Source organism: Coturnix japonica, chromosome 14 (assembly GCF_054131305.1).
Source record: "Coturnix japonica strain WE chromosome 14, WE-NBRP24, whole genome shotgun sequence".
Lineage (NCBI taxonomy): Eukaryota > Metazoa > Chordata > Aves > Galliformes > Phasianidae > Coturnix > Coturnix japonica.
Window position 1 is genome coordinate 11,686,306 of NC_140676.1, and position 26,653 is coordinate 11,712,958.

The 26,653-nt window shown below is 40.3% G+C and overlaps 2 protein-coding genes across 14 annotated transcripts; one reads left to right on the forward strand and one right to left on the reverse strand.

The window, feature by feature from the left end:
* The first annotated feature begins 17 nt into the window (after window positions 1-17).
* Window positions 18-7,218, forward strand: PIGB (phosphatidylinositol glycan anchor biosynthesis class B). Of its 5 annotated transcripts, XM_015872901.3 has the most exons (12): window positions 18-148; window positions 357-492; window positions 611-728; window positions 954-1,058; window positions 1,220-1,350; window positions 1,553-1,693; window positions 2,104-2,155; window positions 2,495-2,706; window positions 3,890-3,954; window positions 5,029-5,239; window positions 6,018-6,198; window positions 6,728-7,218. In XM_015872901.3, the coding sequence occupies exons 1-12, from the start codon at window positions 34-36 to the stop codon at window positions 6,842-6,844; spliced, it is 1,584 nt and encodes a 527-aa protein (XP_015728387.2). In that variant the 5' UTR covers window positions 18-33; the 3' UTR covers window positions 6,845-7,218. The 5 variants fall into 5 exon arrangements, 2 of the variants coding, with proteins under 2 accessions (XP_015728387.2, XP_085371111.1); XR_014934174.1 differs by lacking the exon at window positions 3,890-3,954; XR_014934175.1 differs by lacking the exon at window positions 1,220-1,350.
* On the reverse strand, window positions 5,028-25,252 carry CCPG1 (cell cycle progression 1). 9 transcript variants are annotated; one of them, XM_085514979.1, is made up of 12 exons: window positions 25,137-25,252; window positions 23,505-23,559; window positions 21,961-22,032; window positions 18,882-18,996; window positions 18,378-18,457; window positions 17,995-18,202; window positions 16,946-17,041; window positions 13,858-14,112; window positions 13,060-13,071; window positions 12,144-12,244; window positions 9,870-11,275; window positions 5,028-7,962 (listed from the first exon to the last, which is right to left on the reverse strand). In XM_085514979.1, exons 3-12 carry the CDS (start codon window positions 22,018-22,020, stop codon window positions 7,782-7,784), a joined length of 2,514 nt encoding a protein of 837 aa, XP_085371105.1. In that variant the 5' UTR covers window positions 22,021-22,032; window positions 23,505-23,559; window positions 25,137-25,252; the 3' UTR covers window positions 5,028-7,781. The 9 variants fall into 9 exon arrangements, with proteins under 9 accessions (XP_085371105.1, XP_015728378.2, XP_085371107.1 ...); XM_015872892.3 differs by lacking the exon at window positions 23,505-23,559; XM_085514981.1 differs by lacking the exon at window positions 16,946-17,041.
* Between the last annotated feature and the right edge of the window lie 1,401 nt (window positions 25,253-26,653).

Consider the following 26,653-nt stretch of genomic DNA (forward strand, 5'->3'; position numbering starts at 1 on the left):
TGAGACTGCGCCACCGCCCGGCACCGCCCCGCCATGGAACCGGCCGCGGGAATGATGGGAGCGCGGGGAACGGACACGGGGCGGCTGCGAAAGCGGAGATCGGTGCTGTACGCGACTGCGGGCAGAGCCACAGCGCAGCAGGGAACCGGTAAGGGACGGGGATGGGATGGGATGGGGGTGGGATGGAATGGGGTGGGGGTGGGGTGGGGTGGGATGGGATGGGGTGGGACGGGGTGGAATGGGATGGGGTGGGATGGGATAGGACGGGGTAGGACGGGGTGGGGTGGGATGGAACGGGGTGGGATGGGATGGGATGTCCTCATAAGGGCGTGTTACCGCGTGCTCCGCTCCTGCAGGTGCTGCCGGCGGCACCGCGGCTCTGCCGTTGCTGGCCGTGTCCCTGCGGGCGCTGAACTGCGCGCTGGTGCGCACCAGCTTCGTCCCGGACGAGTACTGGCAGGCGCTGGAGGTGGCGCACCGCGTGGTGTTCGGATATCCTTTCCCATGTTCGGATATCCTTTCCCATGTTCGGATATCCTTTACTAACGGCACCGCGATGCCGCGGGAGCGGCCCGGCTCCTCCTTAATGAAACGGCCTTAACTGCAGCAATTATGGGCACCTGACGTGGGAGTGGGCGCACGGCCTGCGGGGATACCCGTACCCGCTGCTCTTTGCCTGCATCTACAAAGCTCTGCAGCTGCTGGGCAAGGATGACGTCCAGCTGCTGGTACGTATCGCCTCTCCCGCTGATGCTTAACCTATAGGCAGCGTTCGGTTCAAGTGTATTTTTGTTACTGCCTGTAACACAACACAGCACAACACAAACCCCTGTTCTGATAATTAACAGTGCACGAGCATGACACATTAGTCTCGTTTCTGAGCAGCCATTCACTAGTGCAGTGATTCTCTTTCCACTCGTTGCAAATATAAAGTTCTGTCTTTACTTATGTAGATATGGGTCCCTAGACTGGTGCAAGCAGTTCTGGCAGCTTTTGCTGATGTGAAGCTTTATTTACTAGTGAAACACCTTGAAAATGCAGAAACAGCAAAATACGTGGTAAGTTTCATCTGTTTAAAAAAAAAACTATACAGATTAATTGATGTGGCTGCAGTGTAAGCATGGCCAAATGACACTAAGTCATGCCTCAAAGAGTTATCACCTTTATTTAAAGCTACCGAACTTGTTTTAATATCTGTCCCCGTGCACCCTCTATTCAGTACTTCTGCCAGCTGTGCTCCTGGTTCACGTGGTATACCTGTACCAGAACTCTAACAAACACCATGGAAACTCTTCTCACCATTTTTGCTCTTTACTACTATCCGATAAAAGGGTCCAAGATGGGGAGCAGGTAAGAAACTTTCTATAAACAGTACTGATATCCTTTGGCTTCAGAGTAGAACAGAAACGAGTTCAAATGCTCATTTTTACCTTTATGCAGAACTCTTTGTCAAAGACAGAACAATATTTCTATTGCTAAGTTTCACTGTCTGCAAAATAACCGATGAAACGTTTTGGTAAGCTTCCTTTGTTTTTCTGTTCCTTCATTCTAGATGGAAATATTTAAGTTTGATAGCACTTGCAATTGTCGTCCGTCCCACTGCTGTTATCCCATGGATACCTTTGGTCTTGAGCCATTTTTTGCAAGAACAGAAAAAAGCAGACCTCGTCCTGTACAACTGCATTCCAATTGGGTATGCGCCTTCTCAATTTATACTCTGTTCACAGCTGCATTTTAAGATTGATGTTACTACTATATACTGTAGCAGAGACAGAAAGCTCAAAAAAGCTGACTGTGTTCAAGACCAGTGCAAAAAAAAAAAGTCCTTTTGCAAAAGTGCTTCTTTGAAGTGAGTTTGTATGCTGCAGAAAGTTAGAGATGTTATCAGGAAAAGATGCCAGCAGCATTCCAGGTTAACCTGGGATTGTGCCAAGGATATTGGGCGATGGCAACTGGCCACTCTTAAATGGCCACAAGTAGGGATAATCCTAAAAGTTTAGGAGTAACTACTCAGGGAGTTTTGACAGCAATTTGGATAAGAGTAGAACCTGATGCATAAGCAATGCAAGCAATAGCAGTGCAATTGATCTTTCTTTTTTGCAGATTGGTCACACTGGGAACCTCTTTAATAATTGACCGTGTGTTTTTTGGTGAGGTAAGCTGCTCTAAAGACTAAGACTTTTTCTTTGTTTAGTTATTTTAAAGATGTACTGGACTTCTCTCTCTGTGAGTGTCCCGTCTATCTTCTGTAAACTTGAAGTCACAAATCCTTGAATGCTGACTTTAGTTATTTTAAATGACGAACTTACTTCAGCTCTCAGTAAATCAATAGTTATCAGTATACTATAGAACTTACAGGCTAGGAATCTCGTGATAAGTCTCAGTAGAAAAGACATAGGCACAAGGGAAACTGTCACTTATGGCTAGTTACTGTTTAGATGCTGACATTTGTTTTTACTTACCCCTTTTTTTTTCCTTCCCTTAACCATCCCAGTGGGTGCTGGTTCAGCTGAACTTCTTGAAATTCAATGTACTACAGAATTTGGGAACGTTTTATGGTTCTCATCCCTGGCACTGGTACTTCACTCAAGGACTGCCAGTTATCTTGGGTACCCACCTGCCTTTCTTTATTCATGGCTGTGTGATTGCACCAAAACGGTATCGCATCTTTCTAGGGGCAGTGATTTGGACAGTGTTAGTATACAGGTAATTTCTTCTAAATGCAATTACTGTCTTTCACCATTTGTGTTCTTTTCATCAAAATTTGTCCTCTCCAGAATGAAAAAGGATGGTATTCAGGTTAAATGACAGAAAACCTATGATTATTCTAATACATGTAGAAAGCGTCAATTAAGCAATGTTTTCTATAATTGTATGTGATATTACTACTTGCATCATTAACGTACATGTATATTTAAAAGCAATTTGATTCTGAAATACTAAAATTATTTGGCAAGAAATTCAATGGAAAACAACCAATAACTTCTGCATCACCTCAAGGGTGTTTAAGCAGCAACAGAACTAGTCAGAAAACTGAGCTCACAAGACATCTATCTGTTAATGATATGCTGCATCATTTGTTTCTCTAATACATCCCCAATAAGATGAGAGGTTCTTCAACTTACAAAACTTACTTCATTTACAAGTCATTTGATGACTGTAGATTAAGCAAAAGAGACAGGAAAATATATGCAAACTAGAGCATACCTAATAGTAAACCGTCATCAGACTGTAGTAGTAGCAGAATACAGCAGACCAGGAGCAAGGCCATAAGTATTCCCTCAGTCCAGCTCCAAACTGAATGTAGCCCTGTTGGCTTTTAGCCCTTCTCGACTCCTCCAGTCTTCCAAGAACCTGGTTGGTTCTCAAGACAAAGTTTTGCAGTAATTTCAAGTCTTTCCCCCCTACCCCCCATCCCTTCTCCCTGCCCCCCAAAAAAGCAAACACAAAATCAAATGCTGAGGTGGGAAATGGTCTCAAGGTGTATTAGCAGAAGTGAATGTTATTTGTTAGATACAAATGCATATGTAAATCTTAGCTCACCATCCACTCTATTTCTTGCTTTGTTTTTAATATAGAAAACTAATAGGTGAAGTACTCACTAAGCTATCCTATCTAGTATTCTTAGACAGTCTAACTTCTACAACACAATAGCCAGACACTTTTATTAGTGCCTGGTTTAAAGTGATCAAATAACTTTAATGTCATTGTTCTCATTAATGTTCTTAAAAAGTGACGGTCTGCATTTTTTACTCTAAATTGCTAACAGGCCAGATGCTTTTTCATATGTTTAAATACTCTTCTTCTAGTCCTCCATGCTCTAAACATCATTTTGTCAACAGAATTGATGCATTCGACTTTCTATAGTACCGTATCTGTTTTATTACAGCACACTGAGCCATAAAGAATTCAGGTTCATCTATCCAGTACTGCCATTTTGCATGTTTTTTTGTGGTAAGCATTTGGTTTTAAATGTCTTGCAACCTTCCCCTGCAAATAACTTTTGCCAACAGACAGACAGTTAGTAGTGAATGTAGGATTCTTAAAATGAGTCTAACTTTTCCTTACAGATAGAAAGAAAGGATGATAGTAAGAGACTGAAATACATAAGGATCTTTAGCATGGACAAAAGTATTTCCTACAAATAGTAGTACTGTAGTTAAATCTTATCTGCTGGGAAGTTACTAAGGAAAGAGTAAAGTTTCTAGAACACAGAGGAAGATGGCTTTAAACTAAAATAATAGACCACTTCCACTCCTGTTTAAATCACAGATTAATTACTGGACTCCATTTTCATCTGAGACAAAGATCTGCACTATGTTAGAACATGGACCAACTGAAGACTGACTTAAATGACTTGTTCTACACTAGTGATTTCTGAAGCAGGCCTGTTTTTATTTTGGTTCCATGGAGGTGGTCATAGAGTGGGGCTGCATAAACAATTTCTATCACCCATCTCCTATCACAAGAAATATCCTTTCCTCCTATTACTAGATTCTTACAGGAGTGAAAGGGATGGGAGATGAAGAAATAAGCATTTACCAGGATGGTAGCTCAGGAACAAGTAACAGTAAAAATTGTATCAAACATCTGAAGGGAACATTGTAGCTTTCAGCATGCTGGAGTTAAAAGAATGCCACAGTCATACCAGAGCAGCCATTATTGTTTATTCTGGCTCTACCCAAACACATACACATCAGTAAATCACCACACACCATTCATCCAAATTACTGAATGAACTCATTTCCTCACAAGAAATTAAAACTGAGCTCCAGAGAGATAAAACACTGGGCTTGAAATTTTTCTTCTGGACTCTGAAGAACAGGTATAGGCTTAACATTTACACTGCTAAATCCAACAGTAAGGGCAAAGTCTAATCTGTGAATTTCCATTCAAACAGTAAAGACTGAAGTACATTAAAATACCTCAAAGCAAGGTACTGTTTGCAAATGACTAATAGTTTCCAAAGGTACCAAGTGAAACTTTTAAGTATTTGTTTATCTAAAACTTAATTACATGTTTCTCTAGGATATTCTCTGAAACACCTACAAGCATGGAAGAAGTCTGCAGCAAGCTTCTTGCTTTTATCAAATCTAATCCCAGCCCTGTATACAGGCCTGATACACCAGAGAGGCTCTCTTGATGTTATGAATCACATACAGCAACTTTGTACCGGCTCTCACCAGTCACAAGCTTCTGTCTTCATCATGATGCCATGCCACTCTACTCCATTTTACAGGTAATGAAATAGCTATCAGTGTATTATATTAAAATCTAGACATTTCAGCAGAAATTGTAAGAAAGAAAAAAAAAAAAGCCAAAAATCTGATTGAGGTGGATTAATGTACAGGGGATGTTTGTATTTCATAAAGCTAACACACAATGAACAGGGAAAATAAGCTAAATGTTTAGAACACAGAATGACACTCAGGAGCCTGGTTTTACTCAGTTTTTGTAAGACAGTTTTGTATGAAGCTATACAGGAGTCTGTAGGCTTACAAGAATAATTAATACATCTCAATTATAGTAACTTGTATAGGAAAACTAAAATGCACTGCTGTAATCAGAACGTATTATTTTAATTTTACCTTTACTTCTGTTGCTGGAAGGTAAGGAAAGTTAATTAATAACACACAATGAGTGAATTCACTATTCCAAAAAGCTTGCAATAGATCCCAGTAAGCAAACAGATAAAAACCACAAACCTGATGGGGTTGGGAGGGAAAGGAAGTACTTTTTATTTGAGAAAACGATGTCATGCAGATTGTATTTGTGTTGAGATAAATCTGCTTTCTGTGAACTGCGAAAAGCACTCACAGGAGCTTAAAGCTGAATCCACATTCTCTATTTCTGCTTTATATAAAAGCACATAAGTGAAGCAATACGACATTGGAGTAAATGAATATGATATTTTCCTGTATTTGTTTTGTTTTTACTGAGCTATCTAGGTGATGAATCATTTCAAATCTCAGGTCTTTATCAGTCTATCCTGAAGTATGATTTGTTTTTTGTTCTAGCCATGTTCACTGTCCTCTAAAAATGAGATTCCTTCAGTGTCCCCCAGACCTAACTGGAAATGAAAGCTATGTTGATGAAGCAGACCTGTTTTACTCTAATCCACTTGGCTGGCTTAATAAGGAGTTTTACAATGATACGCTATTACCCAGTCATTTGATTTTCTTCAGTGTGCTAGAACAGGTACGGTAAATGTAAGATGAAACAAACAAGTTTTGAGGTCAAGTTACAGGAGAAATTGAGCTACAGAATATTTAAGAACTCTTAACTTTTTAAAAACACTTAGAACTGAATTGAACCCCCCTAGTCCATAATATAGTATGGATACCATTGCAGTGATGCATACTTAACATTCACACGTGCTTTGTGTGCTTTTTGCATGTCAAAGTTTTACGCCCTTTTCCTCAAGCCCTATGAAAACAAATGTACTGTTCCCAGAGTCATACAGACTTACAAACGAACATGCCTCTGTGTCAGAGCACCTCTTCCCTTCAATTCTTTCATGAAGTCCATATACTCAAATGGCAATGTCTGGTGAAGACACACTGCATACAGAATCAAACTGGGTGGCTCTCTCTAGCAGCCTTTCCTAAATAAAGGACAGAAGTTCCCAGGGATAGCTGAATTAGCAGTTTCCAAAAGACTCTAGAACACTGTTCTGATGCTCTCCAAACACTTTTGTCTATGGAAACTAATATATGTTCATTTACAGGAAATATCAACATTTCTAGCTTTAAAGGGCTATAAGAAAACAGCCACTGTCTTTCATACTCATGTACCTCAAGGAAGAGTTGGAAGCCATATCTACATCTACAAGAAAAAAACCTGACATGAATTGTATCTGAAGACCAGTTTCTAGACTTACAAACTAATGAGCTCAGTTTCGCATAGAAATACAGAAGATATTTTACTGCAGAAAGGAGGGAGTAGTGAGACTGAACTGGGTAAGTCAAACGGGAAAGTCTCATTATGCAAGTATCAGCTGTGTCAAAACACACAAACCTCTTCCTGAAGGTAACTTCAGTGTGGCGTGACCAGGGGTGAGGGGGTGCTGATCTACTGTACAACACTAGGGAATATCAAGGCCAAAGCTACCACGTGATTACTTTAACAGTAAGAAATTAGACAAGAATGGACCAATTTATAGAACTGTACAGCTATGCTACGTTTATTTCTTTTTATAAATAAAGACTTTTACCCACACTGTCTCTTTATTTTTCTTCCACAATATGCAGATATGCAAAATATTTCAAATGCTTAAATCAGCAAGCTGATTAGAATGCAGCACAGCAAATTCTTGACAATTCAACAGGCTCATAGCCCTCCCCTCCCCCCCAAAACAAGAAGCAAGTATAAGATTACAAAACACTAACAAATACATTACCATAATGTAGACTTCTTTTTTTTTTTTCTTTTTTTAAGGATGAGATGAAGTTAGTATATCAAACACTGAAGTTAATTATTGGTACATTATGCATGACTCAAGCTTGAACTATACTAATGGAATGCAATTAAGCATATTTTTCATACGCAAGTCATTGCATGCCTAGTTTCTGTAACAATATCACTGGTAGCCAAAGTATTGTTGCTTCCAAAGAACAGTTAAAGCAACAATACCAAATATGCAAATTGACTCCTGCCTTTGAACAAGAATTTGTAAAAATCAAATTAGAGAAACTTGTATCTCAATGCTTTGTTGAAAAACAATTAGTTTCCAGAGAACACGTGAAATATTAAGTCTTTTTGTTGTTTAAACCATAAATTACTTAGTATTTTGGATCAAAGGGTAATTGCCCCAATTCTATTTCAAGATTTGCCATGTGTCTTCCATTAGTGCGACCATGTTTATGCCATTTACCTTGTCTTTTATTACGGTGGTGGTACTTCTGAGCTTGTTTTTCATGTCTGGCATTTTCAGTTTGTGTAAAAGAAGCCCTTTTAGGTCGACTGCAAGGAGTAAACAGAAAGTTGTTACGACTCTTAGGAAAGCATTTCTCTAAAAGCATTCTGAAATACAATTACATTGTCAAGAACAGCTCTTAACATGCTGAGGTTGGCTGGAAAAAATAAACCCAAACAGAATTAGTGTCAAGTAGTCCTTCCTCTTGCAAGCAAATGGGCAGGGTTTTTGTTAGAATTGTTTTGAAAGCCATCTGTAAGATGGCATATATTGAAGAAAATCTTTCCAAAAGTAAAAATACTCTGCAGCTGGTTTCCCAAAGTTCTTTGCAGAATAAAACTACATGAGCACCTGTTTGAGTATCCCTACTGTGACGCTTGAATGGAGGTCCCCATCTGTTTTTCAGTTATTCTGTTACATTCTGCTCTATAAAAATAATGAAAACTTTATAGACTAGTGCTTAGACAGAGCCACTTCACAGGTTCTCCTGCATGCAATGAAAACATTTATATACAGAGAGGGGCAGTACTGACAAAACACCACTGCTCACTTATTGCAGTCTGATGCACAGAGTGCCATTACACTGCATGCTGTTCTGTCACTAGTCTAGGCTTGGCTAAGCTGAGTTAAGGCTATTTTCACCCACAGAGAATTCTGTAAATTGATTTGAAATTCTGTTCTTCTGCAAACTGAAGTCCTCAAAAATTAAGTAATTAAAATTAGGTTTAATAATAAGTTATTAAGAAATACTTGAACTATAAATGAACACAAGTCAAACTGCACATCAGACAAGGCAACTTGGTAAATGCAGGATTAAACATCCTCCTGGTTCAGCCTTCAATAGGAGAAGGTACCACCCTCATGTAGCACCTACCAATTCCAAACTAGTTTTCAGACCTCCTGCTGCAATAAACATGATACAATAAATAATACAAATCCAAAAGATAATCCTGACTGAAGAAGCACACTCCAAAATATTCAATATACATTGTGTTGAATTCCAGCACAGAGAAAAAGTCCACTGTGTGTATAAGGACAACTAAGCTATAATGCACAAGAAAATGATATACAAGTGTTTTTTCCTATTTGCTCAGAGTAAGTATTATCACAAAAGATTACGTAACTAATTCAGTAACAGCATCGGCATTAAAAGCTACAAAACACACAGAAGTATTCCAGAAAGAGCAAATTTCACACAATACACTAAGGCTGTTTGCTTAACTTTCTTCAGCAAAGTCTATGCAGTACGAACAGCACATTATATCTAGCTTCTTTGGGCCAGCCAGCACACAACTGCTCTGCAGAAGCCCTGGTAATATCATCAGAAACAGGAAAGCAACGTAGGAAACACCACAAGCCAAGGACAGCAAGTCAGCAAGTCCATAACATTTTAGTACAGTTCAGATCATGAGTCTGCCATTTAAGCAGTCCCACTCTGTGGTAAAGACTAACTCAGTCCTGTACTAACCTATGTGGGTAGGTACACTCCTGAAAAGGCAGCAGGGAAGATACCTGCCAGAACAGGGCTTTGAGGCTGCTCAAATATATCCAAAATCCTTCTCCTTTAGGCAAGGACATTTGGAAAGCCACAGTTAATACTTTTTTTGTGAGACTGCCTGTCTGAGGGAATAAAAAGCTATCAAAGTTGTTCAGTCTAAAGTAATCCTGCTTGCAGCTTTCTAAAAGGCTCAGTGGAAAAACTAGACTGTACTGCATGCTGTAGAACTGTGACATGTAGGACCTTCAATATTTATTTTTTCCAGCAGAACAGAATGTTAGCTTGGGAGGTACAAGAAGCACAATCCATTTCTACTGAGTCTCTTATATAATTACCTATGTATGGCTATAAACACAGACATCTGTGTATAGAGTACCATCTGTTAGAACAAGGATACTAGTTGTCTTTAAAAAACTACTTCATTTTGTTAACAGTTCAGGAAACATGGAAACAAACCTGGGTCCATACTGGGGTGAATTATCATACTGAAAGTAGTATCTGTAGATGTACTTGTCCAAATCATCAAAAACCTTCTCATTCTTATTTTGGTATTCCTTCATATCTTCCAGGTAATCCTTGACATCATTCACAAAATCAGTGAACAGCATCTGGTCATGTATAAAAAACCCATTGTGAAAAAACTTATTGATGAAATTTTCCAGTTCTCTCCAATGACGGAAGTTATGTACAACTTGTTGCAAATACTTCCTCATTAGCCGATTAAATTCATCCACTCCGATAGGATCTGAAACTCTGTTAAACAGACTAACAAATTCTTGATTAGCACATTCAAAAATACCAGAACAGCCTTTTAGGTCAAACTGATTTTTTCTACTACACAGAGGATCATTGAGACATTTCTGTGAATCTGTATCTTTTTCAAATGCTGTAAACTGATGTTTTCTTCCATCTCTGAAATCTTTTTGCACGTTAGGCCTCCTGTATTGCGTCTGCTTCAGATTCTCATAAGAGTTATGGTCTCGGTAAAAAGTTCGAGCTTTCTTGTTTGCCTCATATTTTCTTTCATTTGGCTTCTTCTCCTTCTCATCCAGGATGGTTCTTGTGGTATCTTTGAAATGTCTGAACGTGGACTTGACAGAATCGGAGAATTTTTTCAGCTTTTCTTTCACTGCTTCTTTAGCCTGTTTGATCTTTTCTTTATGGTGCCTGACAAACTCTTTTGCAGAATTTTTCATAACATCAAAAGTTTCTTTAACTGAGCCAAAAAACGATTCTTTGGATTTCCTTTTAGGTTTACTTTGCCCTTTAGCACCTCTCTTTTGTCCCTTTTCATTCATTTCTTGTTTTTCATTTTGATCTTTTGCTTCAACATACAACTTCTCCCATAAGTCAGAGCGCTGCTGCTCAAAGTTTAGCTTTTTTTCTAGTTCTACCAGTCTTCCTCGCAGAGTTTCTATTTCTTGGTTTTCTCTTAATGTGTCATCATCATTAACACTGTCAGGTGTTTGACGAGAACTCAGCTGTTCTAGTTCTTTTTTCAGAGCTTCTGTAATATGACGTTCTTTGTCCAGTTCTCTCCTTAACATCTGTGCTTCTGCAAAGAGCGTTTCCTTTTGCCTACGAAAATTATGGTTTCTTTGCTTTTCCTCCTCCAAATGTTCCCTTAGTTTCTGATTTTCCATGACAATAGACTCAGTACTAGTACCTTTGTCTTCTAAGTTTCTTATTTGTTGTCTTAGCTTCCTTAGTTCTTCTTGAAGTGAGACCAAAGCTTTTTCTTCCTTCTCTAGAGATTCTCTTAAGTGCTGATTTTCTGCAGTGAGACTTTTTTTCTGTGATTCAAAGGATTTCTTCTCCACTTCAGTAGAGGTCAAACATGTGGCAAGATCTCCCTTGAGTGACTAGAGCAAACAGGGAGAAAACAAGACAAAAATAACAATCAGAATTGTTATAATTTTAGCTAGCAAAATAAAAGACCAAGGTAGATTCAACAGTTTGCTTGTCATTTTGGATGAAATGACATGTTGCAACACGATGCAAAAAATAGAGCTAGCTTATTTATCTCGAGGATAGAAATACAAACACTCTCTTGGCAACAAAGACCATGTGAGAAGCTCCCACTTCCAACCAGAGGTCATCGCCTCTTGCTTTCACTGATTTAAATAGCTGAAGGGAAGTAAACTGGCAACTTGAATTGATTCATCTTAAAAAGATCTTAGAACATGTGCATGATGTTTATGTTCAGCAATCTGGGATCACAGGTTACAAAAACAAATCCATTACTATTTGCAATCATTAGTAAGTGTATTAAGCAACAGGGGCACCAATTCTTAAAGTCATCTCAAATCAACTTTGTTGCTGAAAGAACACGTGTAACTATATCCTAACTCAAGAGAATAACTTTCAGTCTCTTGCTACCCATGACAAACTTGGGAACTAAACATCTTGTACCATGTGTAAATACTGCTATCAGCAACGTCAGACCTACAGTAGGTTTTTACCAGCACAGTTCTACTTCAGCTGTCTTTATTAACCACAGCCTAGCACTGTGTCATAGAGAAGGGGACAAAAGAGACCATGTATACGGCCAGATAACTCCCATGCTACTATTAAGACTGAATAAATAAAAACCAATATGCTTTAACGCTTAACAGTAACAACACATATGTAATGCACTTCTATGATAAATTCACTTTACACACTTCTTGTAAAATACACACACATCAACAGAATGACAATTCTATGACTGCCAGCCAAACTCACACCTACCCCCACTTTATCTCCTTGTTCTTGTTGGCACTGGTAAAGGTCATCTTTCAATTCACGTGTCTTTGCTACCAGCTGCTGACGTTTCTGGATCTGTATTGTACCTACAGAGATATTTGGTTTTTTAATAGCCTCTCTCACAGCAGGTAGAGGAACATATGAACCTAAACATCATCTTCATTTTCTCTGCAAATTCAGAAGCATCCTTGATTTCTGCACCGTACTTAGCAGTAAGAATTAAAAACCTTGTTTAAAGCTGAAAAGGTATTCTCACAGCTAAAATCAAATTTCTGCATATAGACTCTGTTTCTTGTAATAATAAGCATTTTTGCAAACAGACCCCAAGCATTTTTTTCAGATAGACTGTCTGATTGATGAGAAAAGAGGAAGGAATTTGAAGAAGATTACACGGGAAAAAAAACAAAAATCATTTAGTAGTAAAGGTTTGGTAAGCGAGCAAGTCAAACTGAATTCTTTAGTATGTATATAACCCTTAGGATTTTTGCTAAATATACGTCTCATTCATACACTTTCCAATTCTTTTAAGGGGTGGTATTTATCATTGACTCCAATTTAAATGCAGTAAAATAATGAAGGGAAGTGAAACCAAGTCATCACAGCAAAGCAATACCAGAGATCATTTAGCCACTCTGTTATTCTCTGCTTCTAGTATGCTAATACATACCAGTCAGTATTTCCACCAGCTACTACTGGTTTAATAGTTGCAGCAAGAAGACTTACATGACTAGATTAGTCAATTCTATAATACTGCACACACTAGTAATCCCTAAGATTTGATCATCATTTTTATAACAGTACACATACGTATGTATGAGTATGTAAGCATACATGCACACAATGTAATAAGTAAATCTGAGTACAAGCACAGGACCCACAACATATCACTTGTGGCTCTTACCTTCAGGTTTACCTAAGAACAGAAAAAAAACAAAAAACAAGAAAACCTGTGTCAAGTGAAAATTCGTAGGTCTTTCAATGTAAATGTCAAAACTTAGACTAACAATTTGTCAAAATCAAACCCACTTAAAGTCATTTTCAGTCTCAAACTGAATCAAGACTCTTCTTAATACTGCACTTTTCATACAACCCTACTCATGAAAAATAACTTAAGAAATAATCATCCTTGTTGTTGTTGTTGTTTTATTGCTCAACATATGTCTTACATGATCAGGATTTAGATCAGTAAGAGTTTTGTTAAATGCATCGCTCCACATAACGTTCAACTTCAGGTGATGTACTAAACACAGAAAAACTGCCACTATCCGGGATTCCCTGACCCACTCTGGAACGGCCACTCTGGAAAGGCAACAACTCGCTTTTCTCCATCAGAGAGAAAAATATGGCTCCTGTGCTCCTGTAAAAACATGCCTTGCTTTTACATTTACCAGATGAGTACAAATGAGACAAAAGTCTTAAGCAATTCTCCAAAACTGGTGGGAATGACAGCCATTACCACAGATGCATTTTGAAAGAAAAGATGTGAAAAACAAAGCTCTCAAACTGTGTTCTGAGAAAAACAAGAAAGATCTATCTGGAAGAGCAAACCATTTATTTTAAACTTTAAATGTAGTTATATTTAACACACTTACATTGCTTCTTAGTTTTAGGTTCAGATTTTTAGCAGAGTCAAAATGTAACGGTATTTGTCTCATATGTAAGCTGTTGGTTCTATGTACTTTGTTTCCCAAACACTCACCATAGAAGTGTCCAAAGCCCATGCTGATTGCAATCACCAAAGCCAGAATGATGCATCTATTAAGGCCACTACTGAACTGTCGCTTGTGTTGTTGCTCTTGGGGAGGTTCAGGCTCTGGATCAACAGGTGACACACTCTCAGACTCAGAGCAAGAGATCAGCCTCCTCTTTGCACGGCGTCTTCGTACTGTAGGGCTGGACTGAGTGCTGGTTTCATCGCTACTTGACTCATCATTGCTAGCCTGAGATGGAAAAACTGAAAAACAACACAGAACAGACTTTAAAACACAGTAATTGTTGCTTTGAAAATAATTTAAGTACAAAAATCCATCGTACTTTTGCAAAAAGTATTGGGCGTCTATCTCAGAAGATGTTAATAAAAGTAAGTAAAAATTCTCAATGTGATAATATATGCTGCATATTATGTAAGGAATTCTTGATATCCAAAGTTTAAAATTCATTTTTTAAAATGACAAGATAGAGACTCAAGACAGCATCTACAAAAACTGCCTGACACTTCCCCATACCTTCTAATTCACGCACTAAAAAGGATATCTTTCAGATGATGCTACCTCTTAAAATACCTACATATATTCCCTCTGCAAGTCCTGGTAAAGTAAAAGGGATAAGGACTCAGATTTCCTTCTCTTGCAGATACTGAGACTCAACTATTGAATAGTAAAAGAGTTACCGCTGCTAAAATAAAGCCACAGGCATTGTTCTATTATATTCTCTCTGTGATCTACCTACAGCTGCAGACAAAATTCCATTGAAGTTCAATTAGTGCAGGTATCATGATACCCAAATATAGTTCCACGTTGCAAATTCATTTCAATCTCTTTTTTTGATTACTTTTACTATCTCCCACATGCTACCTGCTAACTCTTTATCCACCTTTCAGAAAAACAAAAAAATCAACCCACCATTTTCAACCAATCCCATGCAGGAAAAGAACCACATGGGTGCTCTTGTGTTTGTCCCTGCTTGACATCATGGATCCAGAACACTTTCTGCCTGACCAATGCTTTAGAATAAAGGACTGACCAAGGTTTGAAATAAGAACCAATTATAACCTTGAAAGTTATCTTCCAGAGGGTTTTTTTGTATAGTGATATTTATGATACCATTTGTATGTGCATGGCCAAAAAGCCATGTACTCTAACTGGAATAGCAACAACAGAGCTGTAATTGCTTGTAGCTGTTCATGGTACAAACACTTACTGCATGTACTGTAAATAAATTGATAGAGGTCAGTATATAAGCAATGATTATTTAATCTCTCTTGACTGAAAGTGTATGCTTCAAGTGTAAGGCAAATATAAAGGGGAAGCAGTGGCAGGATGAACAAGTGGTTCTGTGCTCATGTACCTAGCTCATATGCCTGGAATAGATTCAGTGCGATCAGTGAAGCCTCCAGCACATGACAAAGTGCTCCTGCTGGGACATTGCTCAATTTGTTGCCTGTAGTTACACAATGCTAAGACCCCTTCTAGAAATACAGCTGTTCATTCCCCCTTAATACACATCATCAGATTTAGATATATAAATGCAGAGTTACTGTCCTGGAACATTTCACAACTGAAAACCATTTTGTCAAGCAAAGCCATGCATACATCACTGGAGTGACAAGAACACCAAGCGATGCCAGCAGTGATCTATAAAAAGCAATACCAATAAAGATTTGTCACTAAAAAAATAATCCAACCTCACAGAAGCGATGGCAGCTATTTCACAAAAGACAACCAATTAGTGCGTGGAATACACGTCTGATTTCTGACTCCACAGACAAGCAACGTGTTAGATAATGAAAGAGAATTCATCCTCTAACTAGAAAACACCTTTTAGTTGATTAGTCAAACCAAACAGACCAAGTAGAAGTTGCGATAGTTTAACATGCCGATTCTTAATGTATAGAACTTGTCAGAAAAGACAATAACTTTACAATAACTTTTCTAGCAGATGCTCACTTCCCCAATCCTGGACAACAAAGAAAACCACTCAGAAACCGGTCAGGAAAGAGGCTGGTGGTTGTTGTAGGGACTGGGAATTGGTTTAGTTTGTTTTACGAGAACGCAGAGGTCAGACATCCTAAAGGATTATCCAGACACTCAGTAAGACAGGTGTTATTGTTGCTTATTGGAGAGTGGGAGGTGTTGAGCTGTCAACTGGCAAGTTGCTGATAATACTGCCTTACAGCTGCTCTAAGAACTCTGTATAAAGCTGTACTCTAAAATTAACAGGATAGAAAAGTATAGAGGAAACAAACAATGTTCACAGTAGCAGTCCAAAATTCTTGCTACTGCTACTATTTTAGAGGGTCAGATCTATGTGATAAATCAAACAGTATCCCAGTGAGGGTTAAGGTGATTTTCTTTGACATTTCCATACAGATGTGACCTTTCCTAGAAGTAACTTAATTCAGCATATCAGCACTTCTGCTGATTAGTTTGCTTCATTTGTGAAGCTGTTTGCACAGTTAGGACAGCCTTAATCTCCATGGGAATGGTTTGTAAATGCAAGCAGAGCAGCTCATCTTCATAAGGATATTTTAGTATCTCCATTCAGAAAATCTGAAGCTCTTCCTTTTCCAAAAAAAAAGAAAAAAAAAACAAACCAGAAAACAACAAGTGGACAGCAAGTGCTTCTACTGGTGGAAAGTAGGAAATCCAAATGCCAAAGGTTTAGCAGTTATATTTAAAACAAATGCTAAAGGACTCCTGACATCTTCTGTAATGTTTGGTCAATTAAGCACAGAGTGCCAAAAACCGTGTTGAAATCAACAGAAGGAAGGAATTTTTCTTGTCAGTCACACAGATTTTGAATCCAACAAGTATCATTCCTCAAACGTATCACAAAGTTCACCATTTCCATTCCAAGTTTACACATAATTTGTCATTTTTTTTCAAGAGAAAATGAAACAAAACAGAATGACAGCTTAACCAAACTTCAGCAAAGACTGGCTTTCAGCATCTGTTTGGAATATCACTACTATAAGATCAAGTCAGATTGGTAGTGATAATTTGAAGAACACTCCATGCAAGCCATAAGCAATCAGCTTTACACAAGCTGATCAAATTTAATCACACCACCTTGGAAAGGAAGACTGCGAGACACATGCTCTTTCACCTCATTGCCCCATCCCCTTACATAATCAGGAATCTTCCTCAGCTCCTCCAGCCAACTGACTTTTGTGTACAAAATCAGGAAAGAAAAAAAAACAAAAACATTTTTAGAACTCAATCCTAAAGGAGAAAATAAAACCAAGCTAAACCTTAAATCAAAAGCAACATCATCTAGAAGACCTAAAGGTGAGTTTTGTTACTCATCATCACTTGTCACAATTAGAGGATAAGGTGTGGATTTCCACAATCAATGGCCACTACAAAATACATGAACATGTGAACATGTTTAATACTGCTTGAGATATGATGGTAATAAAGTAAAATCATTCTCTTGAAATAAACTTAATTTAAAATATTTAAAAAAAAAAAAATCAGTAACACAAAGCAGTTACAAAGAATAAATACAAAGCAAAAAATACAAGTAAGCAGCCCAACAGAATTATAAAGGAGAAGGAAAAGAGAACAGTAACGTAACAGTGAGCTTTCTGCTTAAGGTTTGATTTTATTTCTAAATTGGCCAAATAATCATATCCTTCCTCCTGCACATTGTGAGCTGCAGTGTTGTTAAATACTTGGAATACCCTAATATATACACATATACACACGTGTTTTTAATATGAGTAGAAGGTAAGCAAAAGATATTCGTAGTTCAGCTACTATGAGTCCTTGTTGTGACCCCAAAAGTCATTCTATTCCAATAGCCATCAATCTATTGCCAGCTCCTCAAAAGCAAAAAAAAAAAAAAAAAAAAAGGAAAAAGAAAACTATGTCAATGGCCAAAAGAGAACCTATAATTATTCCAGGAGCAAAACAACAGAATGTTAGAAAATTACTTCCTATTTAATATAGCCAATACTTCACTGAATAGAATGGACAAAAATCTTAGGACAAGTAGTCTCAGAGATGGCAAATATTTAGATACGCACTCATCAAAACTTATATTTCCCTTCTCCATACAAAGAACATTTCCTAAGCTAAGATTTTTGCAGAACTGCTCAATAACTCATTGCTCTTACCAGTTTCTGGTTGGGAAAATGCATACTGACTGCTAGAGGAGGAGCCCATGTTAAAATCCTCTGAACTGGGAGCTTCTTCACCATCCGCTGGAGCTTCCTCTTGACTTGGAGTTTCTTCTCCTTTTGGAGCTTCAAGTGTAACAATATCAGAATCATCACTAATTGTTCCAATACAGGAACTATCATCGTGGACTTTTTCTTTACTTTCCTAAGGAAAAGACAATGTAAAAATTATTAAAATACATAGAACGTAGATTAATTTGAAAAAATAGCAAGAGTTCCTAATGCACTTAAAAAAAGACAACAACAAAAAAAGTATACTTTCAAAACACATTTTTGTATTATGAGGTAGAGCTCACAAAATAAAATAACACATAAATTACCTCTGGAACTGTCTGAGTATCCTCGAAAGCAGGGAGAGCATCATCTACCACTGGTATCTCTCCATCAGTGCTATTCTGTGCTACAGAAAGAAAATAGGAGAACAAAATGTAGGAGTAAAACCAGGAGCTCAACCAATTCTCCTCATTCCCATGTGCTATATTAGATTACATTAAGTCTGTGTGTGATCACCTAACAATATTAACATTAATTGATTATTAAATCAATTAATAAACTATAACAGATGCAAAGAGCATAATGACACTAGTTGATAGAGCAAATTCTCAGCTACGAATCAACAGTACTACTATAAATTTACAATTCAACAAGTGTATACTACTCCATAATATCTGAAATATTAACAAAGCAATTACTGATTACACTCAATTCATACAGCTGATTACTGAACATTTGTTCAGTCTATATAGAGTATATAAAGTCTAATCTTGTGCCAGCACTCCCACAGATACTTGCATTTTTTATGATTTCTGCTTTCAGTATCTTACCTTGCAATTCAATTGGTTGCTCTACTTCCTGCAGAGAAACATACTCTTCAGTAACAAACTCGTGGCTATCATTTGAGCTTCCATTTTCTGAATTCACTGTCTCTATGTCGGAACCCTGGAGTTAAAGAGTTTAAATGAAAGTAACTGACAAAAATACCCCGGTAAAAGTAGACTATTAGGAAAGGAAACAAATGTCAGTGTAATACTCAGAATGACTGTAATTCTAAAAGGGCCAAATATGACAATTCTTAAGAAAAGAAAAACGTGTAACCCAGACATCAATTACACTAAGTATTTTACATTGGTAATTATTTTCTACCAGCTTTATTAGATTCATTTACTAAATAGAATTCAGAAAAACAGAGAACGCTGCCAATTAAGTTGAATCTAATTTTGGCACACATCCATGTGCTGTATGCAAACAGACACCCCAAGAATGGGCCTTCCGGAGTACCAGCATGAACTAATACAAGCGCTGCAGGGGAAAAAAAAACACACATACAACTCCACTCCATCTCGACTATTTTTAGCAAACCTGAATGGCTGCTCTACTAATACATCCCCACACCACGAAAACAAGCATCTGTAAATTGGATTGCTGTCTTAAATCCAGAAAGGAGCCTGAGTTGTTTGTCAGCTGCCAGTCACCAGCAACCTGCGAGCAGAGCAGGAGCTGAAGATAAGCAGTGCTCAGAGGAGTCTGCATGGCTCTGTAGTCCAGTAATATGTCTGACAACTCACAATACTCAAACTTCACAAATTTTGTTTAAAGGAACAGGTGGGACACAAACTTATTAGAAAACTATGAGCATGAAAAACCCAACTAAAAAACACTAAGTCATCCTGATCCATAAATAACTTGAGCTGTTTTTGTAAACAGAGCTAGTTATTTTTGCAACAGCAGGTGTGAAATTACAGTAGTAGCAACACTTCCAGATCAGTTTCCCTACATGCCTTATTTCAGAGCTTAAGCAAACATGTATGCTTTTGTTTTTATGAAGAGACTGTACTTTGGGTAGATCTGATACTCAACAAGTGTCCTCACACAGTCTACAATCATACTCCCACGTTATCTTCCTCTTTAAGAAGCTTCACAAGTTAACTGAGTAGTTTGCCCAACAGCCTAGACTGTTTCCCTTGCCTACAGAAGCATCATAATTTAAACCTCGATTGTTTTGCAGAAACACGTCACTCAATTTGAAGTAATTTACTAAAATCTGAAGGAAATCTCGGGAAAGAAAATACAAAATTCTTTGTTCCAGGTTCCAGTTGTCTGTGGTTGCTTATTTTTAAATGGATAAATAAAAATCTGTTCTGCTTTGTCTAGGCTAATTCCCGCCTTGCTATAACCTTGTACTACAATAATTTACTTAGACCATGTAATTCATTTTCAGCAAAATAACCATCCCAAGTATGAAAACAACGCACACAACTCACAGCTGAGTAACCCAGCTGCTGTGGCCCAGCTTATAAACCCTTTCATCTTCATTACAGCTCTGTGAAGCTCCACAGTCTATGCGCTTCTGTATTCCACTTGGTCTTGCAGACTGGAGCAAATGAGTTTTCAGTCTTTCCTTTGGTGATAGGATTCCCAAACTGACATCCACCCCCCAGAACAAGGAAAAGAAGTTTAAGCCATCTCTCAAATAGTTGAGAGTACTGCAGCAAACAACAAAAACAAAACCACGTCCTAAAATCCAAAAGCCATAAACTACACCTGTTTGTTACTACTGCTTCTGAAACAGAACTAAGCCATCAAAACTTCAGCAACGACACAAGGTTGTAATGATTTGCCTTTCAAATTACCTTGATTTTCATTATAATCTTCAAATATGAGGAAGCATTCAATCAATATTCATGATCTTTCCCCATTACTTCCTATTTTCCTCCTGAAAATGTACTATCTCAAGTACGTCTCTTGAAACTGCTTTTGTGCAGACAATGAGAAGATACAGCCGGCCATTCTGTGCTGCTCTGTGTTGAGGCAACTCATTTAAACTGGGGATTCTGGCTGAATAACTTGGTTTACAGGACAAGGTTAACTAATAAAAACTGTAAAAATTTTAAACACATTGATCAACCAAGATCAGAGAAGGTAAAATTTTCAGGACTAAAGGAGGGATGTATAGTGGAGATGCAGACAGACGTATAGAATTGCTAAGAATTTCTGAATGAAATTCTTGCCCTGCCTTCCTCACTGCTCCAGGAAAGGATAAAACATTCCACTTTTCAAACTCAAAGGCACCTGAGGCAGCTGGTGAAGACGTCTCTGCAGTCCATGCAGCCAGTGGAGTCAAGACAACAAATCATTTGATCAAATACAAATGCCTCCGTTAGGATCAGAATTACTGATCTCTAAACTCCACTGACTGCACTGACTTAATCTACACAATGCAAAAGGAGAAATCAAGATCAGACTCAGACACCTTAGCAACAACGAGTCCCACCTCAACTGACTTTTAATTCCTTCACTTCTTTTTGTCTAAAGCTTTATCCTGCTATGAACTTGTTTACTTTTTAAGAAAGTCATTGTCCTTTAGACAGTTAGCCAAACATCACGAGGGAGGAAACACAAACATTCGTGTTAATCCAGCACTGCCCAGACCTAACAGTGATATCACAAGCAGCTGTGCCCCAACACCTGACCACAGCACAAGGCAAATCCAGCATTTCGCTCCAAGTGAGACTGTGCCTGATAAATGGAGCTAAAGTAGAGACCAAGAGATGGGCAGAAACTCAGCCTGCCATACAACACTTCATAGAGCTCCACACATTAACTGAATAAGTTTTAAAAGACGAGTATTTTACACCAAGAACCACTCCTGCCTTGCACACACAGCCTGCCAGCTCTTCTCATCTGCTGCTGCACAATCCACAGTCCCACCTTCCTCACACAGCACCTAGAATGCTTTTGTGCATGGCCTTACGGAAGGCACTTTCCTATCTCTAAATCTCTCTTCCACATCCTCTGCAGATATAAAAGGTCCACACAAAACAAAAACTACCAAACAATAACAATAACTTGCTCCATATAATTAGTCTCAAACTGATGGAACTTTGCTAATTAGAGATCAGGTACCTCGTGATTGATGACAGTCCAGCCACAGGAGGAATCGCTGTCACTGTAATTTTCAGACATTTTCAAAGCACACTGCAAGTAAAAGTAGATGATTTTAATATGCAAGGTAAATAATTTCACCGTTCTCTTGCTGAATAAATAAATAAACAGAAGGGGGAAATAAAAAAAAGAATCCAGTTCATGTCATCACACTATACTACACATTAAGTCCTATATTGTTATTCTTGAACTGAGAGAAAAAAAGAAGAAAGAATAAAATTTAGACAAATATATATATATATATTATTCTATATACATATTACCTATTATTTTTCTATACTTGAAATATGGCTTTTCCTGATTCATACCCATCTCAGCCAGCCGAAGTCTCCTAGGCGAGCAAACAGCCACACACACACAGCACCAGCCAATATATCAATAGTTACACTTAAAACATGTTTGTTTGAAGCATCCTTGCTTAAAGGCACACTTCAAAAGGTGATGTCACCTCTGTCTGCTACAGGCAGAGGAACTAGAATTTACTGCTCAGTAAAACTGGCCATAGCAGTACTACTGTGGGGAAAAAAACAAAAGCATCCCAAAGGCAGCACAGGAAGCCTATCACATGATAGGATGTGCTACAGTAAAGTAGCAGAGGAAATTGCATTTCAATACTGCTTCTATAAAATCTCACTTATATTGCCGATGGAGAACTTTGAGAACTTGATGCATCAGCTTTATTTCTCACACCTCACTACTTTGGGTGAGAACGCAGGAAAACAATCACTTCTTGAACTCCCCTCTATTTTACCACCAATGCTGTCTTTGATCCAGCACGTTACTGCAGAAATACAAACAGAACTAGAACCCCTAAACATGCACAGCAAAGTGCAAAACCTCCAAATCCATCCGAGTTTCTAAAGAACACAGTCCATGTTTACCCAGTTCCACACTATGGTGCTGTGTGTTTTCTCTAAAATAAAGCTTTTTCCTCATCAACTTGGCTGAATCTATCTGGGATTCCTCCAGAAGGAGGACAACGATGACAATCACAACCAGGCCATAAGGAAGAAGTACCAGTCACCACAGCTATCAATTCTACTGAGAAATCCGATTTCCATTATGAAGCCCCAGTCTAAATATAGTTGCCGTTGCCCGCTGTATCTTTTCCCTCCTTCAGCAGCACTTTTCCTGGACTATCAGCAAGGGGACATCAGCCTTTACTTACTTATCTACTGTAACCAAACCAAACGGCGTTCTTCGACCTTAGGCTGCACTGCAGAGCTCCCACCACAGGACAACATGTGCCTGCTGTCACTAACCTGCCCTGAATGTGAGCAGGCACTTGGGAACAGCGCTGCTCTGAGGGCTGCCAGCACCAAAACATGCCACCTCCCAGAAACGCTGCTGCCTACGTTGCAAGCACTGCTCATCTCAGGTTATCTGATAGGAATTCTCTTTGATATAAAAACAGTCCCATTTCATCATTCTGCAGTTCAGCAAACACAGCCATCATAAGAACACCGACTTCACTGTCACTGAAAACAAAGCCCTTTGCTTCTTACCCACTGTATTTCAGGGCAAATATAGGGCAGGTCGTACTTGTGAGTCTGATTTCTCCTGTGGATGAAAGAATAAACGAAGGCTGTGGTTCTGCCATACAGCAAATCCAATCACACCGCATCTTAGTGCTAAAGGAAAAGCAATAAAGTCACATAATACAAACCTTTACATAGACCAAAAAAAAAACCCAAAGATATTCAAAACCAAACAGGGACAGGCAGCCAAACAATCATTATTTTGTACTATTTGCTGGCCTTGACAAGCAGCCTTGAGTTAAGAGTTCCTTATCTTGTGCTCAGCCTGAATGTCCCACCAATGTGGACAGCTGACTGCACACAGGTGAGCAACCTCCAAAAAGAGAATTCTCCTAGTATGGAAAATAATTGAATAGAGAAAAAAAGGAAAAACAAAAAGCAAAGAAGATGAATTACAGAATAACTGAGATCAATAAGTTTAACTGTTATATTTATCAAGACGATGACAGACAACATGGTTCTGATGTTAGTTGATTAAGTTCTGATACACTGAAAGGCATCTCTCAGGCACCTATATTCTTGTAAGCACAGAAGTAAAGCTTTTCAGTATTATTTAGTTCTAAAATAAAAACAGCCTGCATAGCTTTAATTAAAAAACAAAAACAAAACAGGCTCCTGATCCGCAACCAGCAGCTAAGCTGCTTATTTCTGTGAAAGATTAATAAGACATGCATAGTCATAACACCATCTGAGCTCAATCCTGTACTTCAGTTTATCCCAGGGACTGACGGCAACCCGAGCACAACCTGAATGAAAAACAGAGATCACTTCAAGTCTGCACCAGCCCAAGGTACTGAGTCTCCCTGCAGGAAAGCTATTAGACATCATGTAGTGGTGGGCAGGAACTCAACAGACCAAGCCTACACCTCGGACACCTGCTTTCATATCCCCGTCCTGCAGCCAGAGGTGCTGCCCAGCGACCTGATGCAACGCGGGGCGGAGGCACTTCCAGGCTGGCAGACAGACACCTGTCCTGCCGGCACAGCCCCGCACACCGAGCACCACATCCTGTTTACTCACGGGATCCGGACAGGTGCCTGCAGCACAACAGCCCAACAGCCCAACAGCACAACAGCACAACAGCACACAGCCCAACAGCACTACAGCACACAGCACACAGCCGGCACCCCGCACAACCCGCCGGGTCCCCGCCGCGCTGCAGGATCCCAGGGGCCGCCTATGGAACGACGCGGAGCCGTCTCTCGTCACGTCCCGCCGTGCCCCGGCTCCATCGGACGCTGCCGGTTCTCACCCCTCGTGCCCCCGGCCCGTCCCGCCGAGGCAGCAGGTGCCGCCCGTCCCCGTCCCGTCGCGGCGGGGGATGATGAAAGATCAGGAAGTTGGCACGCAGCGCTGCCCGACGCGGCGGGGCCCGTTCGTGGCACGGTTTCCCCCCACCCCGCACCCGGATCGCCCCCTCACCCTTCCCGTTCCCCCCCGCCCGAGCGACCCCCGAAACATCCGCGGCGGCCCCGGCGCCCGCCGGCTTCGCCCCTCCGAGCTGCCCCTCCGCGCCGGGACCGGCCGCAGAGCCGGACCGCGCACCGAAACGGGCCGGAACCCGGAGCCCGCAGCCCCCGAGGCCGCCCCGCCGCCTACCTGAGCGCGGGGCCCGCCGCAGCCGACAGAACGCCGGCGGAACGGCCGGTGATACAGCCGGTGATACAGCCGGCGGAACGGCCGGTGACGCCGCCGCAAAACAACACCGCCAGCCCGGCCCGGCGCCTGCGCACGGCGGCGTTGCCCCGGGGCGCCCTGGAGAGCGTAGTCCGCGCCCCGCAGCGCCCGGCCGGCCACACCGACACCGCGACTACAGCACCCGAACCGCACCGCGAACACACCGGCACCGCCCCCCGGAACACGGCTGCCATGGAAACGCCGCGCCGCGGTGGAAGCGGCGATCCCGGCTGTGGGGCCGCGGAACAGCCCGGCCTTTGGGGCGCATCCTCACGGCTCCTGTCACACATTGTAAGAAGCCATGCTTTTTACATTACTGTCTCAAAGTTTGCTGAAATGGACAAGTTCAGGCAAGTCCTGGCCAAGGTTCCAGGAGTGCCTTTGTCTGAGACACACAGGAACCAAGGTTCGAGAAATCCCTTTGTTAAGGAGATGGACAAGTCCGGGAGCTACGAAAGGGAGATAAGATACTGATCAATGGCCCTTAAGTGGTCTTTTGTGTAGGCCTATCTCAAGGAAGATGGCCATCTCTGAGGACTGATGGCCCTTAAGTGGTCTTTCTCTCGTGTTGGCTCATCGCAAGGAAGATTGACATCTCTGAGGAAATCACAGGACTCTGACCCGAGCCGTCCCGAAATGTCTCGAAGGCTGGAAAGAAGGATAAAAAGGGCACGGACAAACCCCGAATTTGGAGGTTTTCTGACACCAGATGCCTCACTACGGAAACAAGGAGGTTTTCTGTCATCAGATGCCTCTCTATGCGAGCGCCTGCATGCTGAAGAAGATGCCTGCATGCTGAAGAACCTTTGAGGGTATCTAGGTATCTGACCTCAGATTCCTCCACCGTTGTCCTACTGCTGCCTATTATCTCTTCTGGGATTGCTGCTCGAGACTCTGCTCCGAGGGACCTCGCTGCCCGAGACTCCACTTCCTGAGACCTCGCTACTCTGACCATCTTCTCTGCGTTTCATCGATCTGTGGCCTGCTACTCCGCTGCTGCTCTCCCCTACGCTTATTTTGCCCCGGACCAACATTAACAACGTGCTACGGGACGCTGCTGCTTCCAGGAGGTGACTATTCCCCGCTTTAACGTAATTCTTCCTCTTTTCTACCTTTTTCTGCATTCGTCGCTCTCCCTTCCCCATCCCCTCAGTTGTCTATCATTTCTAATAAACTGGTCGGATCAACATTTGAATGCTCTTCTTAATCTCACGCCGGGCATAACATTATCAAAAGAACCTTTGCATCACTCCTAAATTGGAGCGAGACACACATGAAGACATTTATGCTCAGAAGCTCACTGCTAATGCAGAAATCAATGCAAAGTCAAGCTTTGCTACTACATCTAGAGTTCATTTCTCCCTGCCCCCATCTGACTATAGAAGGTCAGAAGAAGCAGCGTGCAGCTCCCTGCTGCACCCGGGTATTTCACTACGTGC

What these genes read in the sequence shown, in the direction of transcription:
- CCPG1 (XM_015872892.3), bottom strand. Translation starts at nt 22,020, where the DNA reads ATGTCTGAAAATTACAGTGACAGCGATTCCTCCTGTGGCTGGACTGTC. An exon ending in GGACTGTCATCAATCACGAG is followed by an intron (nt 18,997 to 21,960) that starts GTACCTGATCTC and finishes CTTTAACTCCAG; the next exon opens with GGTTCCGACATAGAGACAGT. An exon ending in GCAACCAATTGAATTGCAAG is followed by an intron (nt 18,458 to 18,881) that starts GTAAGATACTGA and finishes TTCTTTCTGTAG; the next exon opens with CACAGAATAGCACTGATGGA.
- PIGB (XM_015872901.3), top strand. Translation starts at nt 34, where the DNA reads ATGGAACCGGCCGCGGGAATGATGGGAGCGCGGGGAACGGACACGGGG. An exon ending in GGGTCCAAGATGGGGAGCAG is followed by an intron (nt 1,351 to 1,552) that starts GTAAGAAACTTT and finishes CCTTCATTCTAG; the next exon opens with ATGGAAATATTTAAGTTTGA. An exon ending in ATTTTGCATGTTTTTTTGTG is followed by an intron (nt 3,955 to 5,028) that starts GTAAGCATTTGG and finishes ATGTTTCTCTAG; the next exon opens with GATATTCTCTGAAACACCTA.